General features: G+C 47.1%; 1 protein-coding gene across 4 annotated transcripts; it reads left to right on the top strand.

Annotated features, from left to right (window-relative positions):
* Positions 1-4,016: 4,016 nt before the first annotated feature.
* On the top strand, positions 4,017-14,116 carry Wdr13 (WD repeat domain 13). 4 transcript variants are annotated; one of them, XM_040733645.1, is made up of 10 exons: positions 4,017-4,571; positions 4,967-5,110; positions 5,230-5,470; positions 7,018-7,127; positions 7,247-7,377; positions 7,939-8,276; positions 9,000-9,180; positions 9,273-9,414; positions 11,269-11,387; positions 11,753-14,116. In XM_040733645.1, the coding sequence occupies exons 3-10, from the start codon at positions 5,465-5,467 to the stop codon at positions 11,935-11,937; spliced, it is 1,212 nt and encodes a 403-aa protein (XP_040589579.1). In that variant the 5' UTR covers positions 4,017-4,571; positions 4,967-5,110; positions 5,230-5,464; the 3' UTR covers positions 11,938-14,116. The 4 variants fall into 4 exon arrangements, with proteins under 4 accessions (XP_040589579.1, XP_040589580.1, XP_040589578.1 ...); XM_040733646.1 differs by having other exon boundaries at positions 5,065-5,110; XM_040733644.1 differs by lacking the exon at positions 4,967-5,110.
* Positions 14,117-16,736: the final 2,620 nt, after the last annotated feature.

Raw genomic sequence — 16,736 nt, forward strand, 5'->3', positions numbered from 1 at the left:
CATGATGGGGTGCTGGGATCTGAATTCAGGTCCTCTACAAGAGCAGCAGCACTAAGTCATCTTTCCAGCCCCCAAGAAAGATATATTTGAAAATACTATAATAAAGCTTAATATATTGTATGCTAATTTTTTTTTGTTTTTCGAGACAGGGTTTCTCTGTGGCTTTGGAGGCTGTCCTGGAATTAACACTTGTAGACCAGGCTGGCCTTGAATTCACAGAGATCCGCCTGCCTCTGCCTCTCGAATGCTGGGACTAAAGGTGTGCACCACCAACACCCATGTATGGCTTTTATAAAGTAAAATTTTTTTTAAAGATTTATTTATTACATATACAGTGTTCTGCCTACATGCCAGAAGAGGATGCCAGATTGAATTGCAGATGGTTGTGAGCCACCATGTGGTTGCTGGGAATTGAACTCAGGACCCCTGGAAGAGCAGTCAGTGCTCTTAACCTCTGAGCTACCTCTCCAGCCCTTATTTTTTTTTTTTATGGTTTTTCGAGACAGGGTTTCTCTGTATTGTTTTGGAGGCTGTCCTGAAACTCACTCTGTAGACCAGGCTGGCCTCGAACTCACAGAGACCTGCCTGCTTCTGCCTCCCGAGTGCTGGGATTAAAGGCATGCGCCACCAACGCCTGGCTAAAATTTTTCAAAGTAAAATTTTAAGGTAAAAATTTTAACCAGGTGGTGATGCCACACGCCTTTGATCCCAGCACTTGGGAGGCAATGAGTTCAAGGCCAGCCTGGTGTACAATCAGAGTTCCAGGACAGCCAGAGCTGTTACACAGAGAAACCCTGTCTCAAGCCCCCACCAATAGTAAAAAATTTAAATTAGCCTAACTAGAGCCGGGCGTTGGTGGTGCACGCCTTTAATCCCAGCACTCGGGAGGCAGAGGCAGGCGGATCTCTGTGAGTTCGAGGCCAGCCTGGTCTACAGAGCGAGTTCCAGGACAGCCTCCAAAGCCACAGAGAAACCCTGCCTCAAAAAAACAAAAGATAAATAAACAAATTAGCCTACCTAACCATGAAAAATTATCAAAATTTAGCATCTATTCCAGATGCTAGCCAAAGCTTTACACATATTGGACCATGTAACATACATAACCTGTGAGACAGGTTTTTTCAGATGGAGAGACTGAGTCACAAACAGGTTGTATGTATGACTTGGCCAAGTTATACTGTCTTTGAAAACTTATACTGCTTCTTGACATAGCAAATATTCACACAAAATCTAACACAAAACCTCTTCATTAATGACTAATTCACACTGACTCCTGTAATTACATTGTTCGTATCTAATCTGGACCTTCCTGAAAGACATTCTCACAAAGAGAAGTGCTCTTACTGCCAAAGCTGAGGACATGGGTTTGATTCCTGGAATTCACCCATACCACAGTGCATGTGTCCCCTCCCAAATAAGTATAGTGAAATTTTAAAACACATTGATCATAGCATTCTTTATGATAAAAAAGAATAATGAAAATACAGTGTGGATCACAAATGAGGGACTTCATATTTTCTCATCTATAAACTAGGTTCAGTAACAGGATTCACAACATTCCTATTAACATTTAATTGGGTGGACATGTTGATGAATGATGTAATCCTGGCTACTTGGAAGGAAGACAACTTCAGCCAGCCTGGGAAATTTAGCAAGACTGAGTCTCAAGAAAAATGTAAATAGATCTGGGGCATGGTGGTACATGTCTTTAATCCCAGCATGAGGAGGTTTAAAAAGAAAAAAAAAAACAGGATCAGAAATTCAAGGCCATCCTCAGCTATATATCCAGTTGAAGGCCAGCCTAAACTACTTTTTGTTTTGTTGGTTGATTGTTTTGTTTGCAACAGTTTTCTCTGTGTAACCTTGACTGTCCTGAAACTTTGTAGACCAGGCTGACCATGAACTCACGCCTGCCTCTGCCTCCCAAGTACTGGAATTAAAGGTTTGAGCCATCACTGACCAACTTAAAGTAATGTCAATCCTTTTTATTTAGTATTTGCTGATTTATTGGCTTTCTGAGGCTGTGTTTCAAACAAAAAATAATAAGGACTGGGCCGGGCGGTGGTGGCACACACTTTTAATCCCAGCACTTGGGAGGCAGAGGCAGGCTGATCTCTGAGCTCAAAGCCAGCCTAGTGAGTTCCATGATAGGCAGGGCTGTTACACAGAGAAACTCTGTCTGGAAAAACAGAAAAATAAAGGACTAGAAGTCAGTTGTGATGACCCAATTCTTGGAAAGTGGAGACCGAACGTCCTGGGTCATATCCCCTATTCCATAAAAATATTAGATTAATACATGTAAGCTATTTAAACAGTGTCTAGCACTTTGTCCAATGAATAACTACAGTCTTGTTTAAATCTGTATTTGTTTTGTTTTGTTTTGTTTTGTTTTTTTGAGACAGGGTTTCTCTGTAGCTTTGGAGCCTATCCTGGCACTCGCTCTGTAGACCAGGCTGGCCTCGAACTCACAGAGATCCGCCTGCCTCTGCTTCCCGAGTGCTGGGATTAAAGCTGTGTGCCACCAACGCCCGGCCTTAAATTTTTATTTCTTTGTGTGAAGACATATAGTTTATTCTTTAGCAGTTATATTACAGAAGACATTTTACAACAGTGACAGAAGATACTGTCAATAGGATTCACCTATTTTTATTCCTCACTTCAGGCAACCTAGAAAAATTACTTAGTTGATGGTTAGTTTTTTTGTCAGCTTGACACAAGTCATCTGGAAAGAGAGAACCCCAATTAAGAAAATGCTTCCATCAGATTGGCCTGTAGCGATGTCTGTAGGGCAATTTCTTCATGGTTGATGTAGGCACCTGTGGGCAAGTGGGCCTGAGCTGTGTGAAGAAACAGGCTACAGCAGGCCTTGGGGAGCAAGCCAGTAAGCAATGTTCCTCCATGATCTCTGCTTAGTTCCTGGCTTCATTTTCCACCCTGACTTCCCTTAGTGATGAATTGTGACCTGGAATTTGTAAGGTAAAATAAACCCTTTCCTCCCTCAAGTTGCTTCTGGTCAGTGTTTGATCAGAGCAATTGAATGCTGAACTAAGTCGACTGTATCTATTGTGAAAGTTTTGAAAATTGGGTCAGCTGCTGTTAAGGTACAGTAGGAAACTGTATTGCTCCTTGAGTTTCTTTGCTTGCTTGCATTGATAGGGGGTGCACGCCACAGCACATCTGTGGAGGTCAGAAGACAACCGTAGGGACTAGGTTCTCTTCTTCCATGGGATCTAGCTATTTAACAACAAAAGCTTGTGCAACAAACACTACCCAGTGAGCCATCTCCACCCTGCTTGCTTGCTTTTTGAGATAGGCTCTCACTGTGTAGCCCAGGCTATCCTGGAATTGACTATGTAGGCCAGGCTGGATTCAAACTCGTCCTCCTGCCATTCTCTTCCCCCACTTCCCCCCTTTATAGGATTGCTATTATGCTAGACTTACATATTGAATTTCAGCCTTGTAAAATCTGTATATCTTTATGACCTGGAGGTGAATGTTTGAGATACAGATTCCAGTTTAAAGTGAATAACAATTGGGATCGTTTCCTTGGGTCAAACCCCCAAAGCTTGTTTTTCCTAATTACATCTTTTTATTTAAAACACTCAAGTTTCCAAGGGGCAACCATCCAAGTCCAGTTACCCCCGGTAAACACACACATGGATTCTTCTCATCACATAGGTGTCCAGAGTCATCACTGCTCTAAGAACTAGAGAATATTCTAGGAGTCAGTCTCTGCATAGACTTTAATCAAGTTTTGCCTGGCTAAATTTGTGCTGCTGAGAAGCAGCCTAAACCACTTTCACAAGAAAGTCATTATTTCTGATTTTTAGCAAGTGGTTGACATACTCACCCAGATCCTCTGACCCCAGTACTTTATCCGTGTGATACAAAAGGTGTCAGGGGGGAAATGAATAGAACTCAAGGGGTGGAGCCTCTGTCCTTGTACGGGAAACTACAATCCTTCAATGCGCCTGCGAGGCTCCCACGCCCTGGGAAAGGTTCCTATCGATTTGCTCTGTGCTCCGCAGCTCTTTCTGGTTGCAGGCAGCCATCTTGCCTGGAGCTTGAGACAGGGAGCAGAGAAGGAACCGGTGACACCCGGCTCAGGGCCGCCCCGGGAGCCTCAAGAGCCAGGGGCAGCCCCGGAGGTGGTCCTGAGCCCTGGGCAATGCTCTAGGATCAGAAAAGGGAAGGAAGAGGCAGAAGGCTTGATGGGTGGGGAATGTCAAACAAGACTTGCTAGGTGGGGGAGGGGCGTTGCTAAGGCAACTGGGGAGGGCGGGGTCATGTCTGAATTGCTGCTGTGAGTCACCGGAGTGCTGCCCAGGAAAGGCAGGGCTGGGGTGATGACCATGCTAGCGACCCAGTGGGATTTCGCGACATCACCTGTGTGGAGGGACTTCGTGTCTATGGCAACTGTCACCTGGTGGAAAGGGCGGAACTAGATTTCCTCTGCCTGGGACGCCGGCGTTCCAAGCCCTTGCCCTGCAGACTCCCGCAGGCAGACGCGCCATAGAAGGAAGCCAGGGAATGGCCGCGGTGTGGCAGCAAGTCTTAGCAGTGGACGCGAGGTGAGGCGTGGGGTTGGAGCCCATGGGAGCGGAACTTACTGTGGTGCATGAGCAATGGCGATAAGTGAGGCTGGGCGGAGAACTTGGCTGGTACGGCTGCGTGAGCATGCGCAGCTAGCTTGGTGTGGGATATTCCCGCGGTGAAGTGGCCCGGCCAGAGAAGGTTCTAAAGAGCATGCTGGGAAAATGCGGTTAGATATAGACATGCGCAAAGAGACTGTCTTTGGGTGGGTAGTGGAAGTCAGGCTGGTGACTTCCTTATTGCCTATCCTCTTCCCCAACTTTTCTTGATACCACTACCCTATTATTACCCAATTGCTACCTCATACTAACCTCTATCATCCTCTGACCCTAACCTCCATTGCCAATCTGATATTTGTTTGTCTTCATGCTAGACTGATAATATAGTTGACCCAGACTCACCCCAGCAGAGCTGCAAATTGACTATATAGTATCCAGACTGACCTTTTCCTCCTACCCGTTATTAATGCAGAATTACCCCCACCACAGTACCAGGAGGACTCCCCCCTTTACCACTGGTAATCATACTTAGCATCCCAATCACTGCCAAATACCTCATTGCACTACCCTATGCCTCGAGCTGACTTATTCCCTCTGTCCTGTGCCTGCTGCCTGCCCTGCCTCCTAAACCCCACAGGTACAACGCCTACCGCACGCCAACGCTTCCGCAGTTTCGGACCCAGTATATTCGCCGGCGCAGCCAGCTGCTGCGGGAGAATGCCAAGGCTGGGCACCCCCCAGCACTGCGTCGGCAGTACCTGAGGCTACGGGGTCAGCTACTGGGTCAGCGCTACGGGCCACTCTCTGAGCCAGGCAGTGCTCGTGCCTATAGCAACAGCATTATCCGCAGCAGTCGTACGACACTTGACCGAATGGAGGTGAGCTCCTGGCTGCAGCACCTGCCACGTGTGTCCCCTACCTCCACAGTCACCACAGCCTTTTGTCAAACACGGGTAGTGTACAAAAGTACTGTGCCAGTGTCAGGAGAAGACTAAATAGTAAGATAGCAACTAAGTCAGTAAGCGTGATATACAGGCAGTGGGTTAGATAAACAGAGCAAGTCGGATTAATGAGTTGATAATTAGCGTGATGTAGTGGGAAATGCTACAATAGTAACATAAAATGGACTTAGAAAACAAAAAGGAATGAGAGTTTGGTGCAGGGATGTAGTTCAGTAATAGAGTACTTTCTTAGTATTCTTGAGGCTGATGGTTCTAGTCCCAACATAGCAAACAAGAATGAAAAGTCACTACTAGGAGTCAAGATCATGATGGGGAAACCCACAGAATCAGCTGACCTGAGCTAGTGAGAGATCACTGACTCTGGTCTGACAAAGTGGGACCCTGCATAAATCTGAACTAGTCTCCCTTAATATAGGTGACAATGGTGTGACTGGGACATTATGAGGCCACTGACAGTGGGTCCAATACCTAACACTAATGCACAAACTGACTTAGTGGAGCCCATTCTACATGGAGAGACACCTTGTCCAGCCTAGACACAGGGGTGTGGAAGGGAGAGGTGCCTTGTTCCTGCCTCAAGAAGATGATGGGACAGACTTAGTAGACTTCCTAGGGGAGGCCTTACCCTCTCTGTGGAGCAAACAGGAGAACAGGGTTGGGGGGAGTGGGAGGAGAGGAGGGAGTGGGAACTGGGTTTGGAATGTAAAAAAAATAAATTAATAAAAAAAGTCCATTTAAACATAACAAAAGAAAAGTCACTACTTTGAGCTAAAGGAGGAAGCTGTGTTTCATAGGGAAGACTGAGGAGGTGACAATGAAACCTGGCTGAAGGGAGAGACTGATCTGAGTGGTTTCTGGGGGGAGTGGTTATTCTTTGTAAGGAAGACATGATTGTACTAAGTGCCGGAATTAGAGGCATGCACCATCCCTGACCCTCTCTTTTTTTTCATTTTTTATTTTAATTTTAAATAGCTTGTTTTACATGTCAATCCCAGTTCCCTCTCCCTCCCCTCTTCCCGCACTCCCCTTCCCCCCTCCCTCCCACCCTATTGCCAAATCCTTCCACATAGGAGATATCTAGAGTCTGTCATTTTACTCTTGGTAGGGTCAAGGCACTCCCCTAAGAGTCCAGGCTGAGAGAGCATCTCTCTTTGTGCTATAGGCACATGAAGACAGTTTGTATACCAGGGATAGACACTGATCCACAGCTCAGGGCCCCATAGGTTGCCCAGGCCTTCTCGCTGACACTCACATTTGGGGGGTCCAGATCAGTCCCATGCTGGCCTCCCCACTGTTGGTCTGGGGTCCAAGGGCTCTCCCCTGTTCAGATCAGCTGTCTCTGCTGGTTTTGCCAGCCCATTCTTTGCCAATTTGCTCATCACTCCTCTCTGTCACTGGGTTCCTTGGGTTCAGTTCAGTGATTAGTTGTGTGTTTGCCTCTCCTGACCCTCTCTTGTTTGCAGGATTTTGAAGATGATCCTCGAGCCCTGGGGGCCCGAGGACACCGCCGTTCTGTCAGCCGAGGCTCCTACCAGCTGCAGGCCCAAATGAACCGTGCAGTCTATGAGGACAGGTACATACCAGAGGCAGGCAGGGGGCGGAGGTTCACCAGGAGGAGAGGGGCCCTGGGATATGGCCGTCTGAACACCCACACCTACCTCCTATCACCCCCTACTTCCTGTTGGGGCTCAGGCCTCCCGGCAGTGTGGTACCCACATCGGTGGCAGAGGCAAGTCGGGCCATGGCCGGCGACACATCGCTGAGTGAAAACTATGCCTTTGCAGGCATGTACCATGTTTTTGACCAGCACGTGGATGAGGCAGGTAAGCAAACGGGTGGTGGGACCCATCACCAAACATTTGCTCAAACAACTACCCAAGACATTGATTTTTTTTCCAGTGCAAGGTCTCTGGCACCATACTTCAGCGGGAGAAATTACCACTCATAAAAGCATTAGCAAATGCAAAGGCCCTCTGCAAAGTGGTCTGCAAAGTTTTTGTTAGTTTAGGTATTGTGAAGAGCCACAGAAAGTCAAGAGATCCCTTTTTAGCAGGCTGCCTGGGTTCATGAGTGACTCAGAAGAGTCCAAAGCCTTTGCTGATGATAATTTCCTTGCAGAGGGCAGAGTAGGCCACTCTGTGTGGAGGGCTTTACAAACTCCCGAGAGCTTGATTACTGTTCTCAGTAACGCAGTACAGGGTTTTTTGCATTGCAGACCTTTGTAGTCCTCAAAGTGCCTGCTAGATCTAGAGGGCATGTTGGCAGTGAGCCTTCTAAGGTTTGCAACTGCCTTTGTCAGCCAAGGAAAGCCCTTTGTTGAGGCTACCATTCCTTGTGCTCAGTGAATGTGTTGACTCCCACAAATGGCTCCTTGGCATTTGCAGTCCCAAGGGTGCGCTTCGCCAATGACGACCGGCACCGCCTGGCCTGCTGCTCACTGGACGGCAGCATCTCCCTGTGCCAGCTGGTGCCTGCCCCACCCACTGTGCTTCATGTGCTACGGGGCCACACGCGTGGCGTCTCCGACTTCGCCTGGTCCCTCTCCAATGACATCCTCGTGTCCACCTCCCTCGATGCCACCATGCGCATCTGGGCCTCCGAGGACGGCCGCTGCATCCGTGAGATCCCTGACCCTGATGGCGCTGAACTGCTGTGCTGCACCTTCCAGCCCGTCAACAACAACCTCACTGTGGTCAGGCTCCAGGACACCTGCTCACCAAGGGCGGGCATGCTGGGTCTGGAGGGCTGTCTTGGGGCACCAGAGTATAAGGTTTAATACCCCCAAGTCCTGTCACAGCAGTCCTGTGGTCAGACTCAAAGGGAAACAGATCAACAAAAAGCACAGTTCATGGTCTGGGATGGCCTTGCTGTCTCTGGTAGACGTCTGAGCTGAGCTGGGCTGGGGTCATGGGATTCCTCTGGCCCCATCAACCACAGTCTTAGTTTTCTGTCTACAGAGGCCGCTGCTAGAGCACATGATGAGGCTGAAAGCTCGTCTATCTATCCGTGGCAGCCCCACTGTGGTCAGACTCCAGGACAGACTGGTCAGAGGGCAGAGGAAGGACATGGAAATTCTGGCATGGCCTGGGGGTAGAGAGTTGAAATACAGAGGAACAACAGACCATGAGTGAGCTAATGCTTGGGGCTCTGTCTCATTTCAGTGGTAGTAGCTCATGGGCTTCAAGAGGGGGCAGTCCAGAGTGCAAGGCAAAGATGTAAGGGTATTATTATAAGCCCAGGTTCTCAGATTGGCCCAGGGATAGCATTTTGGCTCTGAGACTGCCTTAGTCTCGTAAGCAACTGGCCTATTGTGAGCCTTAAGGGGATAGCTAGGGAGTAGGAATTATGCCAGGGTCACTTTCCAGTGTACCTACACAGTCCTGCTGTGTTAAATCAGGGGAGGGCTCTATGGGTCGGAATGATGGTGTATGTATTCCACCCACAGGTGGGGAATGCCAAGCACAATGTGCATGTCATGAACATCTCCACAGGCAAGAAAGTGAAGGGTGGCTCCAGCAAGCTCACAGGCCGTGTCCTTGCCCTGTCCTTTGATGCCCCTGGCCGGCTTCTCTGGGCAGGTGATGACCGCGGCAGCATCTTCTCCTTTCTCTTTGACATGGCCACAGGTAGGCAGACCACAGACCTATGTTTAGGTAAGCTCTTTTTTTATTGTCCCAGGACTCAGTCCTTGTACTGACCTTTGCCTCCACCGATTCAGGGAAACTGACCAAAGCCAAGCGACTAGTAGTGCATGAGGGCAGCCCTGTAACCAGCATCTCCGCCCGGTCCTGGGTCAGCCGTGAAGCTCGGGACCCCTCGCTGCTCATCAATGCCTGCCTCAACAAACTGCTGCTCTACAGGTGGGTTCCTCCCCAGTGGGGGCCATCCGCGTGTGGAGGGCCATCCCTTCCATCAGAGTGGAACAAGACCTGTTCACATCACATTCATTAATTTCACCAAGGACGGAGGTCTGACCTCATAATATGATGGTAGGGTTGGGGATGTAGCTTAGTGGCAGAGTGCTTTCTAGCAAGTACAAAGCCATGGGTTCCATCTCCAGAAACACACACACACACACACATACTACATAGCATAGTGATACATGGCCTACAATGTACACAATGTACACTATGATGACCTTAATAGCAACATAAATAGGACTAGCAGTAATGAGCCCCTCCAAGAACATTGCTATGGCCAGGCCCTGTTCCAAGCATTTCATACATACTACCTTATTTAATCCTCACAACAGCCTGGGAATTGGATACTGTTTTTTCGTCTCCATTGTATAGTTAAGCAAACTAATACATAAATACATAAAGGGCTGAGAAGGTAGCTCAGTGGTAGAGCACTTGCCTAGCATGTATGAGGCTGTGCATTCCACTCCCAATAATATAATTAAAGAAAAATAGCAGTCATTGTTTCCCTTTCTTTGCTTTGAATTTTTTCACATTTATTTATTTCTCTGTGTATGTGCGTGCGTGCGTGCGTGCGTGCGTGCGTGCGTGTGTGTGTGTGTGTGTGTGTGTGTGTGTGTGTGTGTGTGTGTACATGCATGTGCATGCCAGTTTGAGTGCTCACATACAGAGGTAAGAGGAAAACTTGTGGAAGTCTATTCTGTCCTTCCTTATAGGTTCCACTGATCGAACTCAAGTTGTCAGACCTGGCAGCAAATGTCGTTATCCGCTTGAGTCATCTCTCCAGCTCCATTTCTTTTTCTTTATTTGGTGCTGGGAATTGAACCCAGAACCTTGTACAAGCTAAAAACACTCCTCCACTGAGATTCAACCACAGCTATATTGTTTTGTTCTTTTGATTTGGGGGGCAGAATTCATTCTTCCCACCCATCTCTGTCATGTTACAATTCTCTAGCCAGGGTACAAGACCTAATGACCACACTTACTTCAAAAAATTAGGCTTTTTAAAGCTGGCCATAAACTCATGCCCTGCCGAGCATGGTAGCTCATACCTTTAATCCCAACACTTAGGAGGCAGAGACAGGGGATCTCTGAGTTCGAGACCAGCCTGGTCTACAAAGAGAGTTCCAAGACAGCCAGGGCTGTTACACAGAGAAACAATGTCTCTGGGGAGGGAGGGGAGTTCATGCCCTAAATCATGGCACTTAGGGGGTAGAGGGAAGTTGAGCTCTATGAATTCAAGGCTAGCCTGATCTACATAGCAAGTTCCAGGCCAGCTAGAACCACACAATAAGAACATATCTAAAACAAACAAACAAAAAAAAAACCTAAGGGCCTGGGAGATGACTTAGCAGCACTTAAGAGGACTGTTGCTATTATAAATGACTGAGGTTCAATCCCCATCAGCCACATGGCAGCTCACAACTGTCTGTAATTCTAGTTCCAGGGCATCCAACACCCTCTTCTGGCTTCCTCTGATACTGTATGCACACTTGTGGTGCACAGACATACATGCAGGCAGAGTACCCTTACACATAAAATGAAAAGAAATACATTGAAAAAAATGGTCAGGGTGATAATATACACCTATGGTGCCAGCACTCCAGGGGCTGAAGCAGGAGGATCTCTTGAATGCCTGAGTTCAGACTCAGCTTGTACAACATAGTCTCCAAATGAAAAAAAAAATCTGAATTTCCTCAACATTGTAAATATCTCAGGTATAGGATTCAGAACATAAGCGGGTCATCTCCTGAGGCTAAGGTTTTGCCCTGACCCTTTCTTTTGCCTTCTCTTCAGAGTGGTGGACAACGAAGGGACGCTGCAACTGAAGAGAAGCTTCCCCATTGAGCAGAACTCACATCCCGTGCGCAGTATCTTCTGCCCCCTCATGTCCTTCCGCCAGGGGGCCTGTGTGGGTGAGTGCTCAGGAGCAGGGGACCCGGGTGACTGCGAAGACACAGAGACCAGTGCTGCTGCCAGCCTAACTCCATCATCATAACCCCCCCCCCCCGAGATGCCATGACTTCCTGAGCCTTGTGGTCTCGTGCCTGAATACTTTAAACATGGAGCCACAAACAGCTTGGGAACCTCATAGCTGTGACACAGACTCCACACTTGCCTAAAACCTTCCGTACTACCCACAGAACCAAAGGAGGCAGGCGAACTCCCATCTAGACTAGCCCAAGCTACACTGAGGCCCTCACACCTCACATAACGTCAGGGGCTTCCTACTAGGGTACCACAGTAACCACCTGCTACTCTCTCCCTCTCATCTGGACAGTGACAGGCAGTGAGGATATGTGCGTTCACTTCTTTGATGTGGAGCGGGCGGCCAAGGCTGCTGTCAACAAGCTGCAGGGCCACAGTGCGCCTGTGCTTGACGTCAGCTTCAACTGCGACGAGAGCCTGCTGGCCTCCAGTGACGCCAGTGGCATGGTCATCGTCTGGAGACGAGAGCAAAAGTAGGGCTCCGCCAGCCCTGCACTGCCCACTGGCCCCTTCTCTCACTCCAGTCTTGCGTTGTAAATAAAATTTCTGTGGTTGTGTTGAGGGGCAACTCCAAGGTCCCCCACAAGGAGGCACTAGGGAGCACTGAGGCCTCCCGTGGACCGGGGTCTACTTCCTCAGTTGTGCAGTAATGTATTCATCCCTTCAACAAGCACCGAGTATGTGCCGTGATGTGTCACGTACAGTAGACAGGAACGAGAGCACCAACTGTGTCATCAGGGACTGTTCTGAGAAAGAGGGTCACTGCTGTGGCCTCAAGCAACAGAAATTCCTGCCCTTGTGGCCTTGCATCATAGGGGAGGCAAGCAATGGTAGACGAAGTACAGCCATTCCTTGGAGTATAATTTTCCTTACCGTTTTTTCAACTTTTGGATCCTCTAGTACTGCAGAACCACACACATACACCCGGTCTTCTTTTTCTCCTTTCAGTATGGTGTTCAGTAAATTACATGCGCTAGTCAGCATTTTGTTCTAGACTTTGCATTAGGTAAGCTTGCCTACCTGTAGAATAATGTCACTGTTCTGAGCACATTCAAGGTAGGTGGGGCTAAGCTAGGGGGTTTGGTAGATTAGGGACATTAATGCATTTCCAATGTGATAGGTGAAGTTATGACAGGTTGGTTGGGGTATAAGCCTATTTAATGGACAAGTGTCTGTATATAATACGGGAGTTAAAGATGAGTGTTGTGAAGAAAACCAGAAAGGAGATGAGGTTGTAGGTACAGGGAGGGGGCGGTGGCTTCTTTCGACAGTGTCATCAGGAAAAGTGTCCCTGCCAGGATGACATTTTAAAGATCTGAATGACATGAGGGAAGTCATAGTGTGGGGTAGGAAAGCATCCTCAACAGACAGAAGAGTGAGTGCAGAGGCGCTGACGCGAGTGTGCCGCGGGACATCAGACGTCCTTAGTGCTTCTTGGGCCAGGGTGAGGAGCTTGGCTTTTCCTGAATGACGGAGGCCGGGGTGTGGAATCAGACGGCAATAGAGAAATTAGGGAGCAATGTTGAGTTCAACCCCAGGGATTTCATCAGATTAGACTGTAAAACATCCCAACCTCACAGCTTCTGTCTGGGTGGACCCCACACTTATCCATGCTTTGAGTTGTGGCCCCCAAACAGGCAGCAGAAGTGTTGAGTTCTTGGAGTTCTAGATTGGTATGCAGGCAGCCATGAACTTGAGCTGAACTACAGATGCTGCTGTGGGGAGGAAGAAATAGAAAATCTGTAAGTTTACCTACCCCCATAGCCTCCCATATCCATCCAGGACTCTAATCTAAGCCCTGGACCAGCTCAGAGACCAATGTTCATTATTGGGTGTCAGCAAGGAAATAAGTTCCAAAATCATTGTCAGTATTTAGAATCATGAAGGCATTTCACTTTGCAGAATCACCAGGGGCCCTTACAGCTAATTCCACAGATCCATATGCTGCTACATTTGCATCAGTTGGAACTTCAGCTAACATCTTGGGACCTCAGTCACCAACCTGGGAGCTCAGTGTTGCTGAGGTGTGGAACTAACAGCAGCTCTTTGATGGAAGAAGCTAATTCCCTGTTTGTTTAACCTTGTAACAATGTGATCACTTGTAGCCAAAAGCCTTTCTGGCTCCGTCAGACAGATCTTAAGCAAATAGTTATTAGATAAGGATCTGTGAGCTGGACTGGTCATGTTGTCAAAATCATGGATGTGTACCAACATTCCCAATCCAGCTTCAGGGTCAGTGATTTCCTATGAGGACAGTGACAAGTACAACTGAAAGATACAGTGAAGGGTACCAGACACCAAGTAAATGCTCCCGAGGATAGCAGATCAGAGCTGAGCTTGACTCTTTTCTGTAACGGATAGATACACGGTTTCTACTAAGGTCTTTAGGTAGCAAGATAATTTAGGGAAATACCACTTTTCTCTAGCTTCCTTCTTTTCTTCACACGCTTAATGTTTTCTTTAATGAGTCTGGTTCTAGGATGATTGATGATGAATATTGTTTGCATGATTTGGGGGGTTTCCTCCTTGTAAAATTTTGAGGTGGCAGAGTGGATAGTCTGCTTTAAATTCATCTTGGTGACACTTTTGACTTAGAACCTAAAGGAAACTAAACACTGAGCAGACAAGAAAGAATAAAAACTAATGTTATTGGTCACACTTGGACCTCTCTTAATTTGTTTGTCATCACTGTGCCTTTGGTTTGACATCAGAGTTCTGTTCATGAGTGTTGATTTACTTGCCTCTCAAAGCTAGTCCTGGTCTACGCCCTTTGTCTGGTTTTGACCCTGAGTTCTTGCTAACTGCTACACTATCAAGAGCAACTCAGGGTTGAGCCTGAAGCTGAGCATTTCTTATTTGTTCCTCCACCAACGTGTACCACTAGTCAAATCCAAAACCTGTGCTTCCACCAACAGTTATCTACTGATCTGACTTTGAACTTGATAACTTCTGTTATCTTTGCTCTGATGATCCTCGATCTTAACCTTATATCTGGAACTCTATTATTTTACCATCAGTTCTCCTAATGTTAGCACGAATCTCAATACTAACAGTAGATGTCCATGTGATCCAAACTTAAGCCCAGGCCTCTGTCAACTATTCTGCCATTACGGTCTTATTGGTTTGACCTCAGATCTGGGCTTTTGTTTCCTTTTGTTTCTAAGGATGGAGCCTAGATCTGTGTGCTAAGCAAAAGTTGTACCACTGAACTACACACCTGTCCCTGGGCATTTCTTACTGTTTCCTTCACTGATGCCTATCTACTGTGGCCTCAAACTCAAACACTGTTTTGAGACAGTCTCTTTGTGTAGCCCAGGCTAGACTCTAAAACTAATGGCTATCTTCCTGCTTCAGCCTCCCAAGTACTGGGTCAGAGGTGTGCACCACCAAGCCTAGCCAGATACTTTATATTATTTTTTGTTTCAATTTAAAATAATTTTAGGAGCTAGAGAGATGGCTCAGAGGTTAAGAGCACTGGCTGCTCTTCCAGAGGACCCAGGTTCAATTCCCAGCATCCACATGGCAGCTCATAACTGTCTTTAACTACTGTTCCAAGGGATCCAACATCCTCACACAGACTTGCATGCAGATAAAGCACCAATGTATGTAAAATACAAATAAATTTTAAAAAATAAAAAAAAATTTTAGGGCTGGAGAGATAGCTCAGAGGTCCTGAGTTCAATTCCCAGCAACCATATGGTGGCTCACAACCATCCATAATGAGATCTGGTGCCCTCTTCTGGAGTGCAGACATGCACAGAGGCAGGATGTTGTATTCATAATAAATACATAAATCTTTTAAAACAATTTAAAAATCAATAAATGGGGCTGGAGAGATGGCTCAGAGGTTAAGAGTACTTCCAGAGATCCTGAGTTCAATTCCTGGCAGCCACATGGTGGTTCACTACCATCTGTAATGAGATCTGCTGCCCTCCTCTGGTGTGCAGGCATAGTAAAAAAATAAATTTTTAAAAATAATAAAATAAGCCGGGCGGTGGTGGCGCACGCCTTTAATCCCAGCACTGGGGAAGCAGAGGCAGGTGGATCTCTGTGAGTTCGAGGCTAGGCTGGACCGACAGCCTCCGAAGCAATACAGAGAAACCCTGTCTCATAAAACCAAAATAAATAAATAAAAATAATAAAATAATTTTTACTTTATATGTATGGTTTTTTGCCTGTATGTATGTTTGTAAGACACTAATATCTGTGGTATCCACAAAAGCCAGAAGGCGTGTCACATCTCCTGGAACTGGAGTTACAGACACATTTGTAGGCCACCATGCTGATGCTGGAAACCAAACCTGGATCCTCTGAATGAACAACTAGTGCTCAAAGCCACTGAGTCATCTCTCCAACCGCCAGACACTTTAAATTCTTTTTTTAATATTTATTTATATATTTATTTATTTATTCATTATGTCTACCTGCATGTTAGAAGAAGACACCAGATCTCATTACAGATGGTTGTGAGCCACCATGTGATTGCTGGGAATTGAACTCAGGACCTCTGGAAGAGCAGTCAGTGCTCTTCACCTCTGAGCCATCTGTCCAACCACCAGACACTTTAAATTCTACTATTGCTGGTGTCCACATGGCCTAGTCTGAAACCTGCACCTCTGTTAATGCCTTCACCATCAAGACCTCTACCGTTACCTTTACTCCTACCTTCGGCTTCCTTACTCTTCAGTGTCAGACCTGGGATAGTGAGCAATGCTCTTCAGGTCCGAACCCTGAAAACTGCGCCTCTGTTAGTTTTTCCACACTCACTGCTTCCGGGACCTCAGTAGAGTTCCCCTGTTGATACTTCTCAGATCTTCCCTCAAACTCTGGCCTCTATTTTCTTTTTTTCTCCCCACTACCCCCTGGCCTTTATTTTCTATTTCTCTATAAGTACCCGATCTTAAACCTTAGGCAACTCCAGTTCCTCTTGGCACGCCTCACACTCTTGCGTCTGTTAGCTAGCTCTTCCATGACCTTTTCTACTTGGTTCTAATCCTGAACTCCTCCAAACTGTTTCACCACTAATGCCCTTTTAGTATTCAGTATTTAGTATTGAATTCTAGATGGCCGGGGGTGGGGGGGTTGGGTGGCGGTGGGGTGGTGCTGGTGGACTTCTGTTTGGCTCTTAAGAACTGGCACCTAGCCGGGCATTGGTGGCACACGCCTTTAATCCCAGCACTCGGGAGGCAGAGGCAGGCGTATCTCTGTGAGTACAAGGCCAGCCTGGTCTACAAAGCGAGTTCCAGGAAAATCTCCAAAGCCACAGAGAAACCCTG

Source organism: Mesocricetus auratus, unplaced genomic scaffold, assembly GCF_017639785.1.
Source record: "Mesocricetus auratus isolate SY011 unplaced genomic scaffold, BCM_Maur_2.0 Super-Scaffold_100033, whole genome shotgun sequence".
In the NCBI taxonomy this organism is placed as follows: Eukaryota; Metazoa; Chordata; class Mammalia; order Rodentia; family Cricetidae; genus Mesocricetus; species Mesocricetus auratus.